Source organism: Mercenaria mercenaria, chromosome 3 (genome assembly GCF_021730395.1).
Source record: "Mercenaria mercenaria strain notata chromosome 3, MADL_Memer_1, whole genome shotgun sequence".
Taxonomy (NCBI): domain Eukaryota; kingdom Metazoa; phylum Mollusca; class Bivalvia; order Venerida; family Veneridae; genus Mercenaria; species Mercenaria mercenaria.
In genome coordinates this window covers 31,279,882-31,299,077 of record NC_069363.1, presented here as the reverse complement: position 1 = coordinate 31,299,077, position 19,196 = coordinate 31,279,882, and the positions used below count along the sequence as shown (strand labels likewise).

At 36.9% G+C, this 19,196-nt stretch overlaps 1 protein-coding gene across 3 annotated transcripts in view; it reads left to right on the top strand.

Annotated features, from left to right (window-relative positions):
- The window catches only part of LOC123525171 (guanine nucleotide exchange factor subunit RIC1-like), a 126,923-nt gene that overhangs the window by 85,161 nt on the left and 22,566 nt on the right, over positions 1–19,196 (top strand). For 2 of the 3 annotated variants that reach the window (XM_045304010.2, XM_045304006.2), the window contains 4 exons: positions 1,835–2,005; positions 6,714–6,832; positions 11,674–11,868; positions 14,129–14,300. In XM_045304010.2, coding sequence (XP_045159945.2) covers positions 1,835–2,005; positions 6,714–6,832; positions 11,674–11,868; positions 14,129–14,300 — 657 coding nt within the window. The remainder of the gene's footprint in view (positions 1–1,834; positions 2,006–6,713; positions 6,833–11,673; positions 11,869–14,128; positions 14,301–19,196) is intronic. The other variant, XM_045304008.2, reaches the window with a different exon arrangement.

Sequence of the window (19,196 nt, the reverse complement as noted above, 5' to 3'; positions counted from 1 at the left end):
AATATTATATGAATTCTGCCCCCTTTTTGATTAGAACTGTACCTATATAGTGTTTTGATACACTTTATCTTTACCTCTCTTATTACTTGATATTTTTGACACTGACTCAAGCTATTGTGCAGTATCTTCATCCACCATCGGAGTCATTGAACACTCCAGTGACAGCTCTAGTTATACCCCCACCAAACATGTTTGAGGGGGGTATATAGGAGTCAGTTTTGTCGCGTCGCGTCCCGAAATCTATTATCTCAGTTATTACCAAATGGATTTGATTCAAACTTAAAATACATGTTCCACCTTATCACCCACATCATGTGACACAAGGTGCATAACTCTTGACACCAAGTTTTCATGAATTATGTCCCCTTTTACTTAGAATTTAGGGTTAATTTTGCTGTATTTTCACTCTATCTCAGTTATTACTAAATGGATTTGATTCAAACTTAAAATAGATGTTCCACCTCATCACCCTCATCATGTGACATAAGGTGCATAACTCTGACACCAATTTTTTTTATGAATTATGCCCCTTTTTACTTAGAATTTAAGGTTGATTTTGATGTATTTTCACTATATCTCAGTTACTACTGAATGGATTTGATTCAAACTTAAAATAGATGTTCCACCTCATCACCCACATCATGTGCCCACATCATGTGACACAAGGTGCATAACTCTGACACCAAGTTTTCATGAATTATGTCCCCTTTTACTTAGAATTTAAGGTTAATTTTGTTGTATTTTCACTATATCTCAGTTATTACTAAATGGATTTGATTCAAACTTAAAATAGTTGTTTCACCACACCACCTACATCATGTGACATAAGGTGCTTAACTCTGACATAATTTTTTATGAATTATGTCCCCTTTTACTTTAAATTTAAGGTTGATTTTGATGTATTTTCACTATATCTCAGTTATTACAAAATGGATTTGATTCAAACTTAAAATAGATGTTCCACCTCATCACCCACATCATGTGACACAAGGTGCATAACTCTGACACCAATTTTTCATGAATAATGCCCCTTTTTACTTAGAATTTAAGGTTAATTTTTATGTATTTTCACTATATCTCAGTTACTACTGAATGGATTTGATTCAGACTTAAAATAGATGTTCCACCTCATCACCCACATCATGTGACACAAGGTGCATAACTCTGACACTAATTTTTCTTGAATTGTGTCCCCTTTTACCTAGAATTTAAGGTTAATTTTGATGTATTTTCACTATATCTCATTCTGATTGGCTTAGAGCCAAAGGGAAGTAACCTTTTTTTAACTTTTGTATGGAGTTTCTTCACCTTAAATTCCAGGAATTAGTCTATTTTTTAGAAATCCTATTTTTAGATTTTCAATATTTTAGGTATTTTTCTAACTTTTTTATTATAAGTCCTATGTAAAAAGTAAATACATTTTTCTGTGGTAACATGGGTCGGTAAGACACTTTTTTGTATTCACTTTTAGTGTATCTCTAATATTAGAGATTTAATGTATTTACTAGTATTACTATACTAGTATTATACTAGTATTACTTACATGTGGAAGCCCAGGATGAAGTACTCCAAAGACTAAGTATTTTTAAGATTTCTTATGGTTGCCATTCTTCTGTGACAAGACCGTATGGTGGGGGTATGAGTCACTCCTGTGACAGTTCTAGTTTCCTCAGATGTGCGCAGTTTCACTATCAAGCATCGAAATAGTTGAGCGCGCTGTCTCCTGTGACAGCTCTTGTTATTTTATTTGTAAGATGTTTTATAACCACCGTGTGTTATTTTGTATATTGCTAGAAGCAGAGAAACAATGTAAAATATTGATTTCTAATTTCAGACCATCACCCCGCCCCGTTCAGACCAACTCCACTGCCGATCAGGTTTACATAGACTCAATACTGTTCAGACATGCAAGAAAATTGCTCTCCTCCAACAGACTCAAAGATCTCGGATATTTTGCAGCAAATATCAAGGATTTCCACATGGTAGCATGGCTGAAAAAAGAAAGGTTAGATAACTTACCCTGCTGACTTTGAATTATTTCCCTTTTGTAGCTTACCTGAGCTTTGTTCAGTGTTAGCTATTAGTATAGGTGGATGGTCCGGTGTCTGACTTTCGCTGTCTATCGTCTGTTGTCCATTGTCCTGTATCAACATTTTTGCTTAAACGTCAGGCATCCTTCTGTTAGTTAAAATTTTGAGTCTCTCTTATTACTAGATGGATTTGTTTGAAACTTGAAATAGTTATTTCTCATCATCACCAACATACGACACGAGGTCCATAACTCTCATATGAGGCATTTTCTTGAATTATTTTATAATTTAAGGCCATAGTTTTTATGTACTTTCACACTGTATCTGTTGTTATTGAATGGATTTGATTCAAACCTGAAATATGTTCCACATCATTACCCATGTCATATGAAACAAGGTCCTTAAGTCCAGCTAATGTATTTCATGAATTCTGTCCCCTATTTACTTCATATTGCAGGATTTTTTGATTTTTTTTTTTCATTTTGTCTTTGTGTTGTTATTACTTCATGGCTTTGATCCAGACTTAGAATGGTTGTTCTACATTGTCACCCTCATCATATCACACAAGGTACATTATTCTGGCATGAAATATATCCATTTTTAGCTGATCTGATTTTTTGGAAAAAAAGATGAGTTATTGTCATCACTTGATCGGCGTCGGCATTGCCTGGTTAAGTTTTATGTTTAGGTCAGCTTTTCTCCTAAACTATCCTAGCTATTGTTGTAAAAATTGCAACACTTGTTCACCATCAATAGCTGACTCTGTACAACAAGAAACATAACTCCATCCTGCTTTTTGCAAGAATTATGGCCCCTTTTGGACTTAGAAAATATCAGATTTCTTGGTTACGTTTTGCATTTAGGTCAAATTTTCTCCTCAACGGTCAAAGCTATTGCTGCAGTTATTTGGCATTAAAAGCTGACTCTGTACAGCAAGTACCGTAAATCTACATTGCTTTTTGCGGTAATTATTTGGACTTAGAAAATCTCAGATTTCTTTAGTTTAGTTTTGTATTTAGGTCAGCTTTTCTCCTAAACTATCAAAGCTATTGCTTTAGAACTTGCAACACTTGTTCACCATCAATAGCTGACTCTGTACAAGAAATATAACTCCATCCTGCTTTTTGCAAGAATTATGGCCCCTTTTGGACTTAGAAAATATCAGATTTCTTGGTTAAGTTTTATGTTTAGGTCAGCTTTTCTCCTAAACTATCAAAGCTATTGCTTTAAAACTTGCAACACTTGTTAACCATCAATAGCTGACTCTGTACAGCAAGAAACATAACTCCTTCCTGCTTTTTGCAAGAATTATGGCCCCTTTTGGACTTAGAAAATATCAGATTTCTTGGTTAAGTTTTGCATTTAGGACAACTTTTCTCCTGAACGGTCAAAGCTATTGCTTTAAAACTTGGAGCAAGTATTCGCCATTAAAAGCTGACTCTGCACAGCAAGTACCATAACTCTACATTGCCTTTTGCAAGAATTTTGGCCTCTTTTGCACTTAGAAAATCATGGGTAGGACAATATTTCTGTTATACAGAGACAAAAAAATTAGATGAGCATCTGCACCTGCAAGGCTGTGCTCTTGTCAATACATCCATTATTCAGCAAAGTGTATTAAATGTATTGAATCACTTTCACTCTGCCCTGTTATTACTAAAAAGATTTGACTCAAACTTAAACGTTTGTCTTATACTACTTTTTACCATCTGCATCGGTGGGGGGGGGGGGGGGGGGGGGGGGGTTATTAATCACTCCATCGGTAGCTCTTCTTTCCTCAGATATGCCTTGTTTCACTATCAAGGATCGAAATAGCTAAGCATGCCATCTCTATATTTGAAGAGAGATCTGCCTTGTGGGGAGGATAGTTCCAAAAGAACTGAAGACATTTCTATGAAACTAGAAATATAGATAAATACGAAATAGAGTGAGTGCATTACACAAGAACCAGAACTCAGTTTTTGGATTTTTTTTAATTAACTCCCTTTAATCCTTAGTTTTCAGTGCGTGGAGTGTAACTTCAAAAGTACTGAAGACTTTCCAGTGAAATTTGAAATATAGATTATATCACTAAAAGGGATTTCAGTACAAAAATAATTACTTTGTATGACTTTTTCAAAATAATTATTTTCCTTTTCTTCCATCTTTTTCCTTGATAATGACTGCAGTGCCTGAAGAGAATTAAAGAAATCTTTTGTAATGACAGAAAGCAATGAGCAGAAGTGCATAATGCAGAAAGTCTGTTCTTTCCTAAAATTATTGCAGTATTGTTTATTAATTGGTGCATTTTTATTAGTCATCACTTGACAAAGCCATGTCTTGGAGCAATCAACAGTTCCTCCATTAGCCTTGTTACTACAGTGTTTTCAGTTGCAGTAACCTATTAGACAACAATAATACACTGGAAAAAATTTGATTCAGTTAGTTCCTACAAGTACTGATGTTTTAGTTTCAGTTGATATATTCATGAAATGGCCCATTAACCTTAAGCCTGCTAAATTTCTAAAATTGACAGGTCCATCATGCATTTTGGGCAGTACCATTTATTAGTCCCCTACTGGTTGAAAACCAGTTTCGGGGACTATAGGAATGCACTTTTCCGTCAATCCGTCCGTCCGTCCGTCCATCCTAAATTTCGTGTCCGGTCCATAACTCTGTCATCCATGAAGGGATTTTAATATTACTTGGCACAAATGTTCCTCATGATGAGACGACGTGTCATGCGCAAAACCCGGACCCGTAGCTCAAAGGTCAAGGTCACAATTGGAGGTCAAAGGTCAACAGGGCTTTTTTCCTGTCCGGTCCATAACTCTCCCATCCATGAAGAGATTTTAATATTACTTGGCACAAATGTTCCCCATGATGAGATGATGTGTGGTATGCAAATCCCGGACCCCTAGCTCAAAGGTCAAGGTCACAACTGGAGGTCAAAGGTCAACAGGGCTTTTTTCCTATTCGGTCCATAACTCTCCCATCCATGAAGAGATTTTAATATTACTTGGCACAAATGTTCCCCATGAGGAGACGACATGTCATGCGCAAAACCTGGACCCCTAGCTTAAAGGTCAAGGTCATAATTGGAGGTCAAAGGTCAACAAGGCTTTTTTCCTGTCCGGTCCATAACTCTCCCATCTATGAAGGGATTTTAATATTACTTGGCACAAATGTACCTCATAATAAGACGATGTGTCGTGCACAACTTTCAGACCCCTAGCTCAAAGGTCAAGGTCACACTTAGCAGTCAAATGTTAACATAGCATGAACAGGGTCTGTTTCGTGTCCGGTCCATAACTCTGACATTCATTAAGGGATTTTAATATCACTTAGCACAAGTGTTCCCCATGATGAGACGACGTGTCATGCGCAAATCCCGGACCCCTAGCTCAAAGGTCAAGGTCACAATTGGAGGTCAAAGATCAACAGAGTTTTTTTCCTGTCCCGTCCATAACTCTGCCATCCATGAAGGGATTTTAATATTACATGGCACAAATGTTCCCATGATGAGACAACATGTCATGCGCAAAGCCCAGACCCTTAGCTCAGAGGTCAAGGTCACAGTTGGAGGTCAAAGGTCAATAAGGTGTTTTCCCTGTCCGATCCAGAACTCTGTCATCCATCAAGGGATTACAATATTACTTGGCATAAATGTTTCCCATGGTGAGACGACGTTTCATGCGCAACACCCAGGACCCTAGCTTAAAGGTCAAGGTCACACTTTGAGATCAAAGGTCAAGAGGATTTTTTTTTCCTGTCCGGTCTATAACTTTGTCATGCAAAGCAGGATTTAGATATCAGTTGGCACAAATATTCCCCTGGATAAGACAACATGTCATGCGCAAGAACCAGGTCCCTAGGTCTAAGGTCAAGGTCATATTTAGAGGTCAAAGGTCAAATTCAAGAATGACTTTGTAAGGAACATTTCTTCTTCATGCATGGAGTGATTTTGATGTAACTTGGACCAAATGTTCACCACCATGAGGCATCCTTGTTTTTAGAATTACGTCCCTTTGTTTTACTATAAATAGATTTTATTGTAACTTTTTTATTACTGGCGGTAGAGAAAAATCGAGACCACTTTTCTGTGGTACAGCATGCATGTTACATCCAATTTTTAGATGTATTTTGACCTATCTCTACCTGGTAAAAAGTTTCTTGTGGACTTATATTATATAGATTTTTTTTATTTATCTATTTTTTTTTAAAGATTAATTTCCCTTTGTTGTTACTATAAATAACTTACATGATAACATTTTTATAATCAGCCAAAAAAATTCAATATGAAAACAACTGTGGGTTTTTATATATGCACATTTTAATCCAAGTGTGTTGTTATAACATATTGTATATGTAGTACAATATTGTTTATACATCATTGACAGATATCAGTTCATTATGTTATACTGCAGTAGAGAAAATTAGGTGCCTTCCAGTAGGGGATTTGTATTGCATGGCAATACTTCATTCACTTGTTATTCAAAGGGGTGTTCACTGAAAAGTTACTGACTGAATAGGGAACAGTGCAGACCATGATCAGCCTGCACCTGTGATCAGCCATGGAGGTGCAGGCTGATCTTGGTCTGCGCTGGTCGCAAAGGCAGAATCACGTGCCGGCATTGGGCTTAAGGTTAATCTCTCTTTATGGGCATTTAGGAAACACAAACATCTTTAAGTGAACATTTTCAGGTTACGTTCCGGTAAAGTTGAAGATTTTGTGAGTGCTTTGAGAGATATTCACCATCAGTTTGAATGGCCACTACCTGTATTGTCACTTTCAGCATTTCAACAACTCAAAAGTAAAGCATGTACGTATCATTTTATTTACTCGTTTAACTGGTAGTTTGATATGTAATCTTTACCCTGCTAAATTTCTAAAATGGACTGGTCTATCATTCAGTTTCTGAAGTACCATTTATTAGCCCACCATCATCAGATGATGGGCTATTAAAATCACTCTGCGTCTGTGGTTCGTCCGTCCGTCATTCCATCCGTTAACAGTTTCCCGTTATCACATCTCTCAGAAACTACTGGGGGGATTTTGACCAAACTTTGTCAGAATGATGTATTGGTACCCTAGTTGTGTCCCCCTGAAAATCAGACTGGTTCAACAATTTATGAATGAGTTATGACCCTTTGTTTATTTCTATATTTTACATAGATTTATATAGGGAAAAACTTTGAAAACCTTCTTGTCCAAAACCACAGAACCTAGGGCTTTGATATTTGCTTTGAAGCATCATCTAGTGGTCCTCTACCAAGATGATTCAAATTATTTCTCTGGGGTCAAATATGTCCCCGCCCTGGCGGTCACATGGTTTATATAGACTTATATAGGGAAAAACTTTGAATAACCCCTTGTCCAAAACCACAGGGCCTAGGGCTTTGATATTTTGTATGTGACATCATCTAGTGGTCTTCAACTAAGATTGTTCAAATTATACCCCTAGGGTCAAATATGGCCCCGCCCTGGTGGTCATATGGTTTACATAGACTTGTATAAGGAAAAACTTTGAAAATCTTCTTGTCCAAACCACAAGCCTAAGGCTTTGATACTTGTAATGTAGCATCATCTAGTGGTTCTCTACCAAGATTGTTCAAGTTATCACCCTAGGGTCAAAAATGGCCCCACCCCGGGGGTCACATGGTTCATATAGACTTATATAGGGAAAAGCTTTTAAAATGTTCTTGTCAATAACTACAACATTCAAATTTGGACCACATGTATATTTTTGAGTGGCAAGATGAACCTTGACATGAGTTGACCTTGATTTTGACCTAGTGACCTACTTTCACATTTCGGTAGCTACAGCCTTCAAATTTGGACCACTTGTATATTTTTGAGTGGCAAGATGAACCTTGACATGAGTTGACCTTGATTTTGACCTAGTGACCTTCTTTCACATTTCTGTAGCTACAGCCTTCAAATTTGGACCACATGCATAGTTTTGTGCACTGAAAAAACTTTGATCTTGATTTTGACCTAGTGACCTACTTTCACAATTTTGAAGGTACAGGCGTCAAATTTGGACCATATGCATAGTTCCGTGTTTCAAAATGAAATTTGACATTGATTTTGACCTAGTGACCTTTCACATTTCTGTAGCTACAGCCTTCAAATTTGGACCACATGCATCAGTTTTGTTTACCGAAAAAAACTTTGACCTTCACATTGACCTAGTGACCTACTTTCACATTTTTGAAGGTACAGGCGTCAAATTTGGACCACATGCATAGTTTTGTATTCCGAAATAAAAGTTGACCTTGATTTTGACTTAGTGACCTACTTTTACATTTCTCAAGCTACAGCCTTCAAATTTGGACCACTTGCATAGTTTTGTGTACCAAAATGAACTTTGACCTTTACACTGACCTAGTGACCTACTTTCACATTTTTAAGCTACAGGCTTCAAATTTGGACCACATGCATAGTTTTGTATTCCGAAATAAAATTTGACCTTGATTTTGAGCCAGTGACCTACTTTTACATTTCTCAAGCTATAGCCTTCAAATTTGGACCACATGCATAGTTTTGTGTACCGAAATGAACTTTGACCTTTACATTGACCTAGTGACCTACTTTCACATTTTTGAAGGTACAAGCTTCAAATTTGGACCACATGCATAGTTTTATATTCCGAAATTGAATTTGACCTTGATTTTGACCCAGTGACCTACTTTCACATTTCTCAAGCTATAGCCTTCAAATTTGGACCACATGCATAGTTTTGTGTACCGAAATGAACTTTGACCTTTACATTGACCTAGTGACCTACTTTCACATTTTTGAAGGTACAAGCTTCAAATTTGGACCACATGCATAGTTTTATATTCCGAAATAGAATTTGACCTTGATTTTGACCCAGTGACCTACTTTCACATTTCTCAAGCTACAGCCTTCAAATTTGGACCACTTGCATAGTTTTGTGTACCAAAATGAACTTTGACCTTAAGATTGACCTAGTGACCTACTTTCACATTGTTACATATTCCTGTAGCTACAGGCTTCAAATTTAGACCACATGCATAGGATTGTATACCGAAACAAACTTTGACCTTGACATTGACCTAGTGACCTACTTTCACATTTCTCAAGCTACAGCTTTCGAATTTGGACCACATGCACAGTGTTGTGTACGGAAATGAAATTTGACCTTGAAATTTTGAACACTCAAAAATGGCACATTGGTGGGCACCAAGATCACTCTGTGATCTCTTGTTATTCAAGGGGTGTTCACTGAAAACTTACTGACTGAATGGCAAACAGTGCAGATCACGATAAGCCAGCACAGATGTGCAGGCTGATCTTGGTCTGCACTGGTTGCAAAGGCGGAATCACTTGCCACCAGCAGGCTAAAGGTTAAATTACTGTAGTATTATTTGATTCTGTTGGCATAAAATTTTGTTCCCTTGACTGAAATGGCTATTTGATCTGGATTTATGAATTTCAAATTTGAAAGATTTAAAAAAGTGAATTTCAGTCATTTGATAAGATATAATGTTATGGTTTGACATTGGATATAGGAATATGTTTTTGTTGTGCAAATTTTGCACTAATATTACCTAGTCAGAGGAACATGTCCTTAAATAAAGCTTCCAAGAACATCTTTATTTGAAACATATTTGCATTTAAATTACAGTTTTGTCACATGGACACCATATTATTGTGAATTGAAAACTTTTTTGAAAGGAAACAATATCTGTTTTTCACCTGTCACAATATAAATAGAAAAACCTTGTGACCTTTCTAGAGGCCATATTTTTCACAAGATCTTCATGAAAATTGGTCAGAATGTTCAACTTGATGATATCTAGGTCAAGTTCGAAACTGGGTCACATGCCATCAAAAACTAGGTCAGTAGGTCTGAAAATAGAAAAACCTTGTGACCTCTCTAGAGGCCATATATTTCATAAGATCTTCATGAAAATTGGTCAGAATGTTCACCTTGATGATATCTAGGTCAAGTTCGAAACTGGGTCACATGCCATCAAAAACTAGGTCAGTAGGTCAAATAATAGAAAAACCTTGTGACCTCTCTAGAGGCCATATTTTTCATGGGATCTGTATGAAAGTTGGTCTGAATGTTCACCTTGATGATATCTAGGTCAAGTTCGAAACTGGGTCACGTGCGGTCAAAAACTAGGTCAGTAGGTCTAAAAATAGAAAAACCTTGTGACCTCTCTAGAGGCCATATATTTCATGAGATCTTCATGAAAATTGGTCAGAATGTTCACCTTGATGATATCTAGGTCGAATTCGAAAGTGGGTCACGTGCCGTCAAAAACTAGGTCAGTAGGTCAGATAATAGAAAAACCTTGTGACCTCTCTAAAGGCCATATTTTTCATGGGATCTGTATGAAAATTGGTCTGAATATTCATCTTGATGATATCTAGGTCAAGTTCGAAACAGGGTCATGTGCGGTCGAAAACTAGGTCAGTAGGTCTAAAAATAGGAAAACCTTGTGACCTCTCTAGAGGCCATATTTGTGAATGGATCTCCATAAAAATTGGTCAGAATGTTCACCTTGATGATACCTAGGTCAAATTTGAAACTGGGTCACGTGCCTTAAAAAACTACGTCAGTAGGTCAAATAATAAAAAAACCTTGTGACCTCTCTAGAGGCCATACCTTTCATGGGATCTGTATGAAAGTTGGTATGAATGTTCATCTTGATGATATCTAGGTCAAATTTGAAACTGGGTAAACTGCGGTCAAAAACTAGGTCAGTAGGTCTAAAATTATTAAAATCTTTTGACCTCTCTAGAGGCTATATTTTTCAATGGATCTTCATGAAAATTGATCTGAATGTTCACCTTGATGATATCTAGGTCAGTTTCGAAACTGGGTCTTGTGCCATCAAAAACTAGGCCAGTAGGTATAAAAATAGAAAAACCTTGTGACCTCTCTAGAGGCCATATTTTTCATGAGATGTTCATGAAAATTAGTGAGAATGTTCACCTTGATGATATCTAGGTCAAGTTCAAACAGGGTCACGTACCTTCGAAAACTAGGTCAATAGGTCAAATAATAGAAAAACCTTGTGACCTCTCTAGAGACCATATTTTTCAATGGATCATGAAAATTGGTCAGAATTTTTATCTTGATAATATCTAGGTCAAGTTCAAAACTAGGTCACATGAGCTCAAAAACTAGGTCACTATGTCAAATAATAGAAAAAACGACGTCATACTCAAAACTGGGTCATGTGGGAAGAGTTGAGCGATTCAGGACCATCATGGTCCTCTAGTCTATTTGAGCTGCACCGTGAGAAAACCAACATAGTGCATTTGCGACAAGCATGGATCCAGACCAGCCTGCGCATCTGCGCAGTCTGGTCAGGATCCATGCTGTTCGCTTTCAAAGCCTATTGCAATTAGAGAAACCGTTAGTGAACAGCATGGATCCTGACCAGTCGATTTTCTCATGGTGCGGCTCATTTATTTACAACATGAAAGTATAAAAACGTGGCTCATTCTTGAAGATCACTTTGCTTACTTGTGAAAAAGGATTTGTTCAAACCTAACATCACTTGTAAATAATGATGAGGGAACAGCCTTAATTAATTTCTACCTTGAATAAGCACTGTAGCTTTTATATAAAAGGTGATTATAAACTTCTAGTTGTATCTAACCTATGTCTGTATTTAGTTTCCAGCTCTAGTCTTGCATCACTATCCTTACTAGATGAGGATGTTCCGAATGCCAGTTACCCTGGACAGAATGCTACACTTGTACCCCAGTCAGCTGACACAGACAGTAGAGGGAGACCACTCCCTAAGAACATCAGTTTTGTATCAACAGAAGTGTCGGATGATGTGGTTCTTAAACCACAGTTGTCAAGAGGTATTGAATTTCACTGGATTATCATACAGTAAAGCCTGCTTTAGCGGTCACCTCTATTAAGCAGTCAGTGTCTCATCAGTGTTTTTTTCCCACTGATTTGGGAATGGGGCCGGGGCCTTTACAATTGGGAAAAATGTGTCGTAAAACATCTAAATTGGGAATTGTTAAAAGTCATATTTTCTATTGAAATGTCACATTTAAGGAGAAAAATGGTCATAAAATTTATCATTATGCATTAAGTAAGGAAATTGTCTTGTGTTTCAAGGTTTCATAGGTACGTTGTTGTTTGAAAATGTTGGGAAAAGGTAGAAAAAATTTAACTAAGGAATTTTAGCTTTGAAATTGGGAAAAAAACATACTATTTGCCATTTGGATTGGGGCCCAATTTTGGACCCAAATTGTCCAGAAAAAGAAAAAACACTGCTCATTTCCCAAAATGGTCATTCATTCTATAAATTATCTGCTGTAAGCAGCCACTTTTTCCCACTCCCCTGGCTGGCTGCTTAACCCTTTACCACACCGATACGTTTATCACTGTATCTATCGATTACCAAACAGAAACGTATTGACCCATGTCTATCGATTACTCGATAAAAATGTATATTATCTAGTATCGGCCATTTGAACAAAAACGAATATCCCCATGTCTCATAATCAATCGCTTTATTTTCATTCTTTTCCTAAAAAAAAAAAAGTTCCGTATGTTTACTAATGCAAAGTATTGGATTTCATCATCAATATTCGCATAAAAGATCATGTGGTTACTATTTAAATTTATTGAGGACTTTGCAAACAAAGACACCGGGTTTTTTTTCCTACATGTGCATGATGCTACGTCACGGAAAATTACTGTGAAAACTACTTGCAACTGGCTGGTTTGCGGGACTTTCCTTGTTCTAAAAATAACAACCATTTAACATCTAAGTATTTTTAAATATGTAAGGTCATGAAGGTCACACGTGATATATATGCAGATTTCCCTTAAACAACAATTTGTGTATACGATGGCTGGGATTTTATGGCCTTACATAACGGGAAGTGTTAATCAAAACAGAAGGACCGCGACTTCCAAATATTTTATGACCCCCCAAGAGTTAATTGCAGCGGTAGTCACCCGTGATGTGCCGACAATTGATCAGCAAAAAATTACGTAATATTATCTAAAAATATTTTAATCTTCAGCACAAGTATTGTTCGGTTACGAGTCTCGAGGTCAGTGATCTTTTTGCACTTTCAATAATTTTATGATCCGTTATTTATGTAGTGTTATTCAGTATGATAGTCGTTTTTTTATGTAAATACATACTGATTCCTATTCGGCAGACGAGTCTATAAACTATAAATCGAACTCTCAAACATCAAAATCAAATGATATGAATTTCAATTTGAAACCAATCCAAAACAGAAATTTATGCCTAAAAATATATTTCCCTTACTTAAACACTTTATATCTTCGAAACACAAAGAGAAACTACATTGAATTTTGTATCATCGGAAAGAGAATTTAAATTACTATAAACTTTAAATTGACAAAAAAATTGTCAAACTTACAGAACATATTAAAATGATATTATTAACATAAGTGTGTGTAATCACAAAATAATGCCAACACCTCTGTTCAGATAAGACAGTCAGGCTTATAAGCCATATACCGATTATTGATTATTGATTATCACTTATCAGTGTTATGTAAAGGAGGTTACTTTGGCTTCTGTTTTTTGTGGTAAAGGGTTAAGACAGGTTTTACTATATGTATACTGCCTATAAAAAGGGGGCATGTTGAGAAATGATGTTTGAAGTTGATGAGCATTGTCATTGTGTTATGAAACTGAGAAATACTGCTAAATTTTTAAAATGAACTGGTCTTCCATTCGCTTTGGGCAGTACCATTCACTATTGGAAGGGGTGTTCACTGAAAATTTACTGACTGAAAAGCGAACAGTGTAGACCATGATTCTGCAGGCTGATCTTGGTCTGTACTGGTCACAAAGGCAGAATCACTTGCCACAAGCAGGCATAGAAAGGTTGATGTTAGTTATTCCATCTGAAAGGAAATGTATACCTGAAATCTACCCCTGCTAGTAATACTGGCTTTACAAGGTGAAGGAAAAGAGCTATGATAAAGTATGAACTTAATTAAGTATGAACTTAATTACGAGATTGTAGTCAAATGTCTTCTAGACAAGGATTTGAACTTGAGGATTTAGGACCACCTCTACCTTACTCTTTTGCTAGGGAAATAAACTAGTTTTTCTTACAGCAGATGAAGGTAGTTTAGCCACTCTGGAGATCTCTGACACCAGCTCTTTATTCGGAGACTTTGATTTCCTGGCAGACTCCAGTAGTAGTTTAGACAGCCTGTCTCCAGAACTGGAACTTCTGTCACAGGAGATTATATCTAAGGGACCAGGACAGTCAGAACTTGAACTCAGGTATACAATTTTTCATATACCTCTCCAAACTTACATGTATAACTTTGCTGAAATTTGTCATTGAACCTAAACCATAACAATTGTTCTCTAGTATTTTTTTGCTCCCCAAAATAAATCTACTCTCTGTGTGAAATTACCATGGCTGGGTCGAGCATCAATAACGTGATTGCTTGAGCATGACACCTGGCTCCTGTGTTTAAGTTTACTCTTCTGGCAGAGGTGTCAAAAGGTTTCACACCTTCGGCGGTCAGAATGTATAGGTACATTACTATGTTTGCACGCAGTGAGAATTGTGTGGTCTATTCCCCGACTATCTTAAATGTTTGTTTGTCGGTATATTTGATCTGATAATGAGATTAATTATTGATGAAAGGTTGAAGAACAGTTTACTTTTATTGATCAATTATTGTTTGTTTTAGATTAAAGCAAGTATGTTTTTACTTAATAACATCTTTTCTGTGGTATCGAGAAGATAATTTTGAGATCTTAATATTTTAATCAGCAGTTGTTTGAATGCAAATAAAGGAAATAATATAGCCTTTCCATAAAATTGAGATGATAATTATGAGACCTTAATTAAAAGAAAAAGTCTTAATTGTTACTTCACATGTGCCATTGACAAATTACCTATTGAAACGTCTATCATAGATAACTTTTGTAATACGTCTTTTTGTTTTTAGCTCACCTGTCACGAAGTGACAAGGTGAGCTTTGTGTAAACTTTTCCTTGTGACATCTCTAGAGGTCACAGTTTTCATGGGATCTTTATGAAAATGGGTCAAAATGTTCATCTTGGTAAATTCTAGGTCAAGTTCGAAACTGGGTCATGTGGGTCAAAAACTAGGTCAGTAGGTCTAAAAATAGAAAAACCTTTTGACCTCTCTAGAGGCCATATTTCTCAATGGATCTTCATGAAAATTGGTCAGAATGTTCAACTTGATGATATCTAGGTCAAGTTCGAAACTGGGTCATGTGCGGTCAAAAACTAGGTCAGTAGGTCTAAAAATAGAAAAACCTTGTGACCTCTCTAGAGGCCATATTTCTCAATGGATCTTCATGAAAATTGGTCAGAATGTTCACCTTGATGATATCTAGGTCAGGTTCGAAACTGGGTCATGTGCTGTCAAAAACTAGGACAGTAGGTCCGAAAATAGAAAAACTTTATGACCTCTCTAGAGGCCATATTTTTCATGGGATCTTTATGAAAATTAGTCTGACTGTTCACCTTGATGATATCTAGGTCAAGTTCAAAACTGGATCACGTTCGGTCAATAACTAGGTCAGTAGATCTAAAAAACCTTGTGACCTCTCTAGAGGCCACATTTTTCAAGAGATCTTCATGAAAATTGATCAGAATGTTCATCTTGATGATATCTAGGCCAAGTTCGAAACTGGGTCACGTGCGGTGAAAAACTAGGTCAGTAGGTCTAAAAATAGAAAAACCTTGTGACGTCTCTAGAGGCCATATTTCTCAATGGATCTTCATGAAAATTGGTGAGAGTGTTCAGCTTGATGATATCTAGGTCAAGTTTATAATGGGTCACGTGCGGTCAAAAACTAGGCCAGTAGGTTGAAAAATAGAAAAACCTTGTGACCTCTCTAGAAGCCATATTTTTCATGAGATCTTCATGAAGACTGGTGAGAATGTTCACCTTGATGATATCTAGGTCAAGTTCGAAACTGGGTCACGTGCCTTCATAAACTAGGTCAGTAGGTCTAAAAATAGATAAACCTTGTGACCTCTCTAGAGGCCATATTTCTCAATGGATCTTCATGAAAATTGGTGAGAGTGTTCAGCTTGATGATATCGAGGTCAAGTTCGAAACTGGGTCATGTGCGGTCAAAAACTAGGTCAGTAGGTCAAATAATAGAAAAACCTTGTGACCTCTCTAGAGGCCATATTTTTCATGAGATCTTCATGAAATTTGGTGAGAATGTTCACCTTGATGATATCTAGGTCAAGTTAAAAAGTGGGTCACATGCCTTCAAAAACTAGGTCATTAGGTCAAATAAGAGAAAAACCTTGTGACCTCTCTAGAGGTCATACTTTTCAATGGATCTTCATGAAAATTGGTCAGAATTTTTTATTTTGATGATATCTAGGTCACATGTGCTCAAAAACTAGGTCACTATGTCAAATAATAGAAATAACGACATCATACTCAGTTCAACACTGGGTCATGTGGGGATAGGTGAGCGATTCAGGACCATCATGGTCCTCTTTTTACCAAACTAGCACACAACTTGTATCACCATAAGATCTCGGTTCCTTTCTTGAACTGGCCAGATTCCATTATGGGTTCCAGAGTGATGGCCCCTGAAAGGGCCAGAATTAGCTATTTTGACCTTGTCTGCACAATAGCAGCTTCATTTTTGATTTGAATTTAATCAAACTTGCACATAACTTGTGTCACCATAAGATCTCGGTTCCTTTCTTGAACCGGCCAGATCCTATAATGGATTCCAGAGTTATGGCCCCTGAAAGGGCCAAAATTGGCTATTTTGACCTTGTCTGCACAATAGCAGCTTCATTTATGATTTGATTTTAACCAAACTTGCACAAAACTTGTATCACCACAAGATCTTGGTTCCTTTTTTGAACTGGTCAGATTCCTTCATGGGTTTCAGAGTTATGGCCCCTTAAAGGTCCAAAATTGGCTATTTTGGCTTTTGCAGCCATATAGAGACTTCAGTTATGGTTTTATTTGATACAAACTTTTAAAATATCTTCAACAACAATAAATTTTGGACTCCATGACAAATCAGATCCATTCGTAGGTTCCAGAGTTATTTTATATCTGATTAACTCCCCTGATTGTAATCAAAATGGATTTATATTAGTAAGTACTTACAGGACTTATTTGAAATTTCATTATTGTCATTAGTTGGACTGAGCCAATGAGGGTAGATAACTATGGACTGATTTTATGTCAAATTACCTCCCTTTATTTCAAATTAAAATGGGTAAATCTCTGTAACTAATGAAGATACTGATCTGAAATTTATGTCAACAGATTTATTTGGCAGATCCTTCTTTTGTTAACTTACAATCATTTTTTTTTAATTACCGTATTTTCCCGAATTAAGGCCCCCCCTCTAATTAACGCCCCCACCCGTTTTGGAGGGGAAAAAAGTCAACAAGAACGAAAAAAAATCACCTACCTCATTTTTATAAGTCCACATAATAAGTAATTTACAGTAAGTATCCAGTGTATTAAGAATTAAACACACTTTTAAACAGTACATGTACCGTAAATCCAAAACGTTTATACTAAGTACGATACGTATCCAATCATCAAATAGAAAATTAAACGGTAAATCCATTTTTGATTTGTTTTTGCACCACCCGCGCACAAGCTTCCTGTTGACTTTAAACAAATTTGCGGCAAAGTGTTAACCTTTTCTTCGGCAGTTCTAATAACTTTTAATTTAAAAGGCGGCACATGAGCAGCGTGTCAAACCACTGACCTTGTGTATTGCAGTACCCGCATGTACTAAGGAAAATATTATCGGAGTACACAGCTGTTTGGGTATGATGACGTAATGTGTAATGTCGCGAGCGTGTCACGGAATACATATACATGAGGTACCGTATTTAAATGCATAATTTTAAGACACACTGCATTAAATTGCATGCCAAATAATTACGTTTTGGGGGAATTAAACAACACAGAAACACTTTACAGTTGGTTTGAACGATGTTTTTAAGTTTTGTAAAAATTTTAATTTTTTATTTTTTTACCTCAAATGAACCTCTCTGGAAAATGTAACGCCCCCGGGGGCGTCTATTCGGGAAAATACGGTACTTCTCTTTTACGTTACTATAAATAGCTTGTTTTTAGTATCTTTTTTATTATTGGCTGTAGGGAAAAACCGAGACCACTTTTCTGTGGTACAACATGGATGGTACCTCCATTTTTTAAGTGTATTTTGACATATCTGTACCTTGTAAGATTTTTTTTTCCTTTTTGGTTTAATTTCTTCCCTTTGTTGTTCCTGTCCTTTGGACATTTTTTCTGAGGACCTTCTTGTCCTCAAGTGCAATGATAACAGGTGAGCGATATAGGGCCATCATGGCCCTCTTGTTTTTAAATGTTATTATTATGCATCACTGTTTCGTCTGCAAATGGTCCCAATGACAATTGGTAAAACAAACTTCAATATTCTTCATATGTTGGTCAATGTTTGGGTCGCTCAAAACCATGGATAACTTGAACATTTTGCTCATCCCCATGCGACCTCGAGCAAGCAGTGTTTCACTGTAGTTTCTTGCCCTTTATTGTCCTGTCACCACCACTGCATCCCCATGCTCCCCCCACCCACATGCACATGTCCACAAAAAAATCTTTAAATTTTGCTTTTTCTTTAAATATTGCTTCCGTCCTCGATATAACCCTTTGGGTGTATGTTGCCCCACTAGGTGGAGCTCTTGTGAAGCATTCTTGATGTCATAAAAATAAAATAAAAAAAAACATTTTTAATCCCCCGCCGTGGCGGAGGGGTTATAGAAATGGTCTGCGTCCGTCCTTCCGTACGTCCATCCATCCGTCCGTCCTTCTGTCCTTCCATCCGTAACAAAATCGTCCGGTCCATATCTCCTAAACCCCTTGAAGGATTTTCATGAAACTTGGGTCTAATGATCACCTCATCAAGACGATGTGCAGAACCCATGAGTCAGCCTTGTCGGTTCAAGGTCAGGGTCACAACTCAAGGTCAAAGGTTTGAGCCTGCCATTTTGTGTCCGCTCTATATCTCCTAAACCCCTTGAAGGAATTTTATAAAACTTGGGTCAAATGATCACCTCATCAAGACGATGTGCAGAGCCCATGAGTCAGCCATGCCGGCTCAAGGTCAAGGTCACAACTCAAGGTCAAAGGTTTGAGCCTTCCATTTTGTG